The sequence below is a fragment of the Oryzias melastigma genome, linkage group LG9, assembly GCF_002922805.2.
Source record: "Oryzias melastigma strain HK-1 linkage group LG9, ASM292280v2, whole genome shotgun sequence".
Classification (NCBI taxonomy): domain Eukaryota; kingdom Metazoa; phylum Chordata; class Actinopteri; order Beloniformes; family Adrianichthyidae; genus Oryzias; species Oryzias melastigma.
In genome coordinates this window covers 16528589-16536258 of record NC_050520.1, presented here as the reverse complement: position 1 = coordinate 16536258, position 7670 = coordinate 16528589, and the positions used below count along the sequence as shown (strand labels likewise).

General features: G+C 42.4%; 1 protein-coding gene across 1 annotated transcript; it reads right to left on the bottom strand.

Moving 5' to 3' along the window:
• Positions 1 to 237: 237 nt before the first annotated feature.
• On the bottom strand, positions 238 to 2514 carry LOC118599123. The gene is made up of 4 exons (XM_036213463.1): positions 2432 to 2514; positions 2197 to 2312; positions 1066 to 1682; positions 238 to 990 (listed from the first exon to the last, which is right to left on the bottom strand). Exons 1-4 carry the CDS (start codon positions 2512 to 2514, stop codon positions 775 to 777), a joined length of 1032 nt encoding a protein of 343 aa, XP_036069356.1. The 3' UTR covers positions 238 to 774.
• Positions 2515 to 7670: the final 5156 nt, after the last annotated feature.

Genomic DNA, 7670 nt, shown 5'->3' with positions numbered 1-7670 from the left:
TCTATCTGTTGTATTATTCTCAAGTGAATTGGACTGATTTGGTCAAAAATCCTTAAAGCTATTGAAGAAAAACGTGAAAATATACACTAAAATATTTCTTAACATTAGAAAAAGCAACAAAAGCTAATGTAAACTGCTGTAACAGATAGTTCCCTATCTGTACCACTATTCTCAAGTGATTTGGACTGATCTGGTCAAATAACATAAAAGCTATTGAAGAAAGGGACAAGTACAGCAGTGGGTGAAAGAGAGCAAAGTGAAGATAGAGAGGAAGAAAGGAGAGAGCCACCAGCTGTGAGAAAAAGAAGAAGGGACGGTGACGAACTTCTAGAATTAATCAGAGAGGACATGAGGCAGCAGAGAGAGGCAGAAGAGCAAAGAGCAAAAATTAAAAGTTCATTTGTTGTGTTTAAATGTTTAAGAAATTGTTAATATAAATAAAGGTATAAATCCAAAAAAACAGTGGTCATGAATTCATTTTAACACTTTTATTTATAACTATTTACAAAGATGGTCGACATGGATGGGGGGGTTCAAATGAGACCCGGGACTGGAACTTTCTAGGTGCCAACTGGAACATCTTGCAGGGGGTCTGGAGTTTCAGGATGCCTCTCAACTGTCCACTGCATCGTCCATCTTCAGGGTTGACAGGGCTGGCTGTCGACGGATGCTACATGACCAAAAATGATCCATTAATACAGAAATGAGCTAATACATGAGCAATCTTAACATTATTTAATTTAAAAAGAAAAACTTGATAAATAACTGTCTTCTTTAATTACCTGTTAACCAGTAATCGTGGTCTGGTGGTACCTCCTCCAGAGCAGAAACCTCAGCAGACAGTTGGTCCCACCAGAGAGCACCGCTGCTGGCCTCCAAACCAGGCTCCCCCTCATCATCTCCCACATCTTCCTCCGGCTCATCCTCTGGGGCCACAGTGTCGCCAGCACAAAGGCAGATGTTATGGAGGATGGCGCAAGCTGTGACAACCTGCAATAGGAAGAGAAATATAAAATAGAAATATATTCCAAATAATCTAAAAAATGCTGCTATATGTTCACTTACGTGAGGTACAAAGGTGTGATGCACCTCCAGTGCTTGCAGGAAGATTGCCCTGAATCTTGTCTTCATCATTCCAGGGCACGCTCTATAATCGAGCGTGCTTTTGGAATGATGACTGTTGAAGCGCTGGGCTGCAACACCTTCATTCACACGCTTGTAGGGAGTGATGAGGGGGAGTGGGCGTTGGAGACACGGATATCCACTATCGGCAAGGATGTAGTGCCCTGGAGGAGGGTAGACCGTCTGCCTGTATAGTGGGCTGTGGCGAAGCACCCTTGCAAACCCTCGGGACACCACCTCCAGGTCCTCGGGGGTTTTTGGAAGGTGAATGACCTTATGGCGGATGGCCACCACCTCCTCAGTGAGTCTGTGGACGATGCAGTGGACAGTGGAACGAGGCGTCCCAAACACTCTGGAGACCACCCTGTAGGATGCTCCGCTCGCCAACCAGAAAAGAAAAACCAGGGTCTCAATTACAGCACCCCATCCATGGCGCCGATCCTGATCAAGGAGGTTCAGGAGGACTGTAGGAGAGTTCCTGCTCAGCCGGAAGTCTGGTTTTGGGTCTTCGTTGTTGAAAAAACACTCCAGGATTGGGAGACTAAGTAGAGTGGTGAAGTCTAGTTAAAAAGAAATAAAAAAGAAATACATTTTGAGTGAAAATATGTGGTTTTATGTTTTTTTTACACTATAGATCATCATACTTAGGTAAACATGAGAAAGGCAAAATACTTAAATACTAATTTTACTGATTTAAAAAGAGTAGTAATTGTTAAAAAATAATGTATGCATAACATTTAAGTCGGAAGATAAAATAAACATTTAACACTATTTTAATCTGATTAATAGAAAAATAAAATAGTTTAGTTATCTTGCACATATTTTCATGCTACAAAGAGGCTAGGTACCTATAATCTGATTTACTGTGATCATTTTTGTGAAACAATAAATAAAAAGGATCATTGTTACAAAACTGTTTTAAACCCACACATTTGTGTCAGTAATTGTATAGTTTATAACCTGTAATATAGTTGCTAAATAAATACATCCATTAAACTAGCTAAAGCTAATAAGTAAAATAGCTTCTTGTTTTTTTTTTTTTTTAATTTTTTTAATTTTATTTTAATACAGTACCTGCGCATCGTTTTGTCTCAGCCGGAAAATATCTCAGACAGCGATACATTTGCTCCAACTCCTCCAAAAGCAGCAGTTGAAGGAGATAAAACAGAATCATTTCGATCTCCATCATCCTTCCAAACACGCGGTAAACTCAGGATTTCAAGCTAGGCTACAGGACATTAGCCGATTAATGGCGGGAATTATGAAGGCTAGACTGTCCAAATTCACTGCACTTAACATCCGGTCTTACCCGCTAACGAAGGACCCGGACATCGGAGATCGCGAAGGCCACGGCCTCAGGAGGATGCAGAACCCGAATTTGGACACAGCCATGATCACGATGCCAACTGCCCCCTCCAGGAAGAGTCTGCTCTGACAGCTCCACCCCCAGACTAACACAACCCTCAATTTCTCCACTGAACCAGTGATGATCACTAAAATAACTTTCATTTAGATGCAGAATACCGTTGTATCCTGTCTTCAATAAATTCCAGCTCAAACAGGTGTTTGTTACTTTAGACGTGGGGCTCCTTCAAGACCCTCCAACCCAAACCGCCGTGCAGGATCAGCGTGTTTGTGTTGTGAACCAGTGAAGCGATGGCCAGGCCTACTAAAGAGATATATCGTATATGAATCCATCGTTGAAGAAGTTTGGATTATGTTCATGGTAGAAATGGAGAGACACTGCCTCAGACTCTAGGATGACGTCATGAAATGAACTGCAGCTACACTCAGCAGCAGGCGGAGCTTCAGGAATCGAGTCATTTTATTTCCGGGTAGGAAAAAGCTCAGCAAATATAACTAATATTTCATAAACAATTTGTTTCTTAGTGGTCCAAAGGCAATATATGATCTTATATATAGATATAGTTCACTCTGAAATGTTTGAAATATTTATAAAATAACTGTTATTAAGCACTGTCCAAGTTATAAATACTCACTGGGTAACAGAAGAAAGCAAAGCAGGCTTCTCACAAAACCATTTGTTCCATGTTTAAAATTTTAAACTTTAAAATATGTAAAAAAAATCTACATCATAAAATTAATTTTTTGACTTGAAAACTTACTCTTTTGACTTATTTGCTTCCTCCTTTCTGGCCTCTGTAATGGAGAGGTCAGACGGGTTGTACGGAGGGTCAACGTCTGGTGGTGTTGGCGATGGAACACAGATTGGACTGAGTGGGAGCTCTGGCAGGCTGGACTGAGTAGATTTCTTAGGGGTTGAAACATTGCTGGAGCTGGGTCACACTGCATGCCAGTATCTTGAGTGGTGGTGTCCATTCACCCATCACCCATTTGAGCACTGAAGTCTACCATTTTTGGTGCCACTGTGGAAGAGCCTGAAATAAATAAAATTAGTTTAAAAAAACAAAAAATATAAATTGTAAAATTTTTTATAGACAGTAATTTTATATAGGGAGAGTGAGGTAAGTTGAGCCACTTTTTACTAATGTGATCCTGGAGGTCATGAAAACTGACACAGAAACAAAATGTAAACATATATTGTTATTTCAGGATGTCTTCTCTCAAATGAAACTATCAGAAAGTATCTGTGACAAAGCAGCCCAATATGTCATGATTCAGTGCTTTGGTTTTGTCATGTTCTGTTTTCCCTGTCAGTCTCACCACATTCAGGTTAACCATCCACAGCTGTCTTCATTTAGTTAATCAACCTCAGTGTATTTAAGTGTCTGGTTTTCAGTTTCTCATTGTCAGGTCATCTGTTCTGTTATGTCACTGGTTTGGTCATGTTTTGAGTTTTTTTTAAGTAAATCTTTGAGTTTCTGCCACCATGTCTTGTCTCCTGCATTTGGGTCCTACACCACCATTCCTGACACAATATAATAAAGTTTTTTTTTTTTAAAAGTTTCTTATGGCTCAACATTCCCCAAGTGTGGGGTAAATTGAGCCATATAACTATTAAAATGTAAACATGGGCATATTGTGCAAACAAACAAACCTTTTTTAACAATTTCAGACTTCTAAGTACAAATAACCAACTATTTTCCAAATAAGACATCAAAATCAGTTAATTCAGTTGTTTTTACCCATAGACCATAGCGTTTGTCAACACACAAGTATTGGAACTTTTTTTTTCTTTTGCTGAATTACAAATAAACAAGAATTGCGTGTTTACCCGGACAATTTCCCTTTTTCCCACGGCCCTGCTTTTTCGAGGCACTTTGCTTGGATTGTGGAGGTGGTTGCTTGGGAGTCGGGGGGGTCGTTTTGACTTGCTAGCCCTCCTTGCCTTACCATTTGCTCTTCTGTTGGTGCCGGTTGTATGGTAGGCACAGCATCAGGGAAAAGCAATGTCTTGACAGAATATCCCATGGCAGTTTGAAGGGCATTCCTCATACATTCTTTTTCAAAATGTGCACCAAAAATAACCGAATTCTCTGTCAACTTGAAGTTGGCGCGCTTAACTTCCACGAAGCGACTCCATTGCCGGCGAAGCACGGGGTTCTTTGGGAAAACATGCACACTGTGCCCTGTATCTAACGAATTGCGACAAAACATGACAACGCACCGCTTCCCCATAGTTCCAGAGAAAGGCAGATACCACAAACGAGAATAAAATCCAAATACTTTTCGAAGCAAAAATTCCAAATATATATCCCAATATTGAGTTTAGCTAATGTTATGACACTAGGCGCCACTAGGGGAAGCAGTGAGCAGAGAAGTGAGAAAAGGAGAGAAGAAGAGTAGCTAGGAGAACGTAGCTGTGGAGATGTTGATGCTGGATGGTGCATGTCCATGCTGGAAATTACGACGGAGTATTACGAGTTTTTTTTCTAGTAAATTTACGAATTTTAATCTCGTAAATCTACGAGTTTTAAAGTCGTAAATTTATGAGATTTAAAGTCATATTTTAATGAGAAAGGAACCAAAGCTGTCAGTTTATCAGAGCCATGCTCGAAGACGTGGAGCATCTCGTGAAGCTTTATTTACAGATCGGTTTTAAAAACAAAGAAATTCTGAACCTTTTGGCGATTCGAAATCAAATCATCATTGAAGCTGACTATCCGGGTCGGTAATGCAGAGTTTCATGTGGAAAATAAAGAGCTGTAAGATGTTGAAGATGTTTACATCATTGGATTACTGGTCTCCGGCTTTCTGCTGATTGGAACTGGTGGAACCTGGATGTACCGGAACGTGGCGAAGTGGCTCTCAGACAAGGGCGGACTGGGAGTGCTTTGCGCTGGGACGCAGAGAGACGTACAGACTCAGACTGATAAACTGAATGGACTGGAGGCCAAGATCGATGCTCTGTCTGCCCGCGTGTATCGCATCGAAGTCTCCCTTGGAAGGCTGGAAACCATCATGGAGCGAGTGTCGGCTCGACTTGGAGGGAATCAAGAAAATTGACCAGATCTGTGAATTTCTCCGCCATAACGCAGCACCTGGACTTCAGCAGGCAGACAGAAAGCTTGGTCTGTCTGCGAGAAAACAAACATCTTTAATCAGGAACCCTGTATTGACTGTACCAAAACAATTCCGCTGAAGGTGTGAGAAACTGAGCCCGCCGTCATGGTAATCTGCATTCCTCCCCTGCCCATGACCTTCACCACAAATTCAATGCCTTGGTGACTCTTTCTTCCAGCCCCCCCCCTCGACTGTGCCTTAGAGCACTATGCGTCCGCGCACCTCTGCCACCAGGCTGGACGTGTGGGAGTTAGTTTGTAGACCTTTCCGTCTCGTGAAATTAATGTGCTTCAATGTTGATGTATTTTTGCTTGTACTTTTAACTCATGCCGCCCTCCTGCGACACGGCCTGAAGATACTTGATTTTTGACATCTTTCCTTTCTTCTACCCTCATGTGTCTCTTTCTGGGCGATAAAGCGCCGTCCAGCGGCTGCTGCCCACCACAATGAATTTCCCCCCCGGGGATTAATAAAGTATATTTGATTTGATTGATTTCATACAATGAAAGGTTGTGCTGACCCCTCAAGCCAGTGCCGCCACTCCTCCAGGGCCATCTTAATGGCCAACAGCTCCCGGTTCCCGATGTCATAATTCTGCTCTGCGGGTGACAGTTTCTTGGAAAAGAAGGCGCAGGGCTTCAGCTTACCGGTACTATGTTCTTTCTGAGACAGGACAGCACCAACACCTGAATCAGAAGCATCCACCTCCACAATAAACTGACGAGTGGGGTCAGGCTGAATTGGGATGGGAGCAGAAATGAAGAGGGCTTTTAGAGTATCGAAGGCTTTCTGTGCTTCAGTAGTCCAGGTAAAAGGCCTGAGGGAGGAGGTTAGTTTGGTTAGTGTAGAAGCTATGGTGCTGTAGTTTCGAATGAACCTTCTGTAGAAGTTTGAGAATCCCAGGATCTGTTGGAGCTTCTTGCGATTGGAGGGTGGTTCCCACTTGGCAACAGCTTCAACCTTGGCCGGGTCGGGTTGGATCCGCCCTGCTTCCAAGACATAACCAAGAAACGAGATGGAGGAGACATGAAATTCACATTTCTCAGCTTTGACGTAGAGCCGGTTCTCCAGTAGACGTTCCAATACACGTCGGACGTGGGTTTCGTGCTGGGCAGGGTCAGGTGAATAGAGAGGATTTCATTCAGATAAACAAATACAAAGTGATTGATGAAATCCCGTAGAACGTCGTTAACTAGATGTTGGAAAACGGCGGGAGCGTTAGTTAGCCCGAACGGCATTACGAGATATTCAAAATGCCCCAATGGGGTATTAAATGCCGTTTTCCATTCGTCCCCTTCTTTGATCCAGACAAGATGGTAAGCGTTGCGTAGGTCGAGTTTGGAGAAAATTCGTGCCCCCTGGACGGAATCAAACACAGAGCTGAGGAGAGGAAGAAAATACTGGTTTTTAATGGTGATTTGGTTCAGGGCGCGGTAATCAATGCATGGCCTAAGTCAGGGGTCACCAACACTTCGCCCGCGGGCGCCAGGTCGCCCGCGAGCGCCACATCAGTCGCCCGCAGGTCTCTTCTAAAAATAGCACAACTCACTTGTGAGCTGCTCAAAAATTTAATTTTATTGTGATGCATTTTTTTTAAATCACACCTGCCTGAATTAAAAATTAAAACATCTTAAAGATAGATGTTCATTATTTCTGAAGCCAAAAACGGCCTGTCCCACTATTTTTTCTTTTTTTAAATCGTTTTCTCCTTAACGTGATAATCAATAGTCGCATTTCCATTAACTCTGAAATTTCGCAAATTGGAATTTGGATAATAAATTCTCCTAATAGAAACACCACAGTTTCGAAAAAACTGGCATTTTTCAAAAAAGGTTTTTGCGCTTAGAGGAAATGGACATTTTTCGCAAAACTGTAACGGAAACACTTTTATCTAAATAAATGCGCTTCTCGGTATGAAGTGTCTGATCTGAGCGCCACTGAGCCGGCGCACCGAGAGGTCCTGGAGCGCCAAAGCGCTTTATTAATTGCGGGTCATACAGAATCGCGCAGGATCTCCTCCTCCTTTCCTCATCGCTTCATCTGCAGACGCACTTTTGCAGCTT

Coding starts and splice junctions, on each gene's coding strand:
- LOC118599123 (XM_036213463.1), bottom strand. CDS start 2,514: ATGGCTGTGTCCAAATTCGGGTTCTGCATCCTCCTGAGGCCGTGGCCT. Junction 2,313..2,431: donor TCCGGGTCCTTCGTTAGCGG/GTAAGACCGGAT, acceptor CGTGTTTGGAAG/GATGATGGAGATCGAAATGA. Junction 1,683..2,196: donor TGAGACAAAACGATGCGCAG/GTACTGTATTAA, acceptor CTTTTTAACTAG/ACTTCACCACTCTACTTAGT.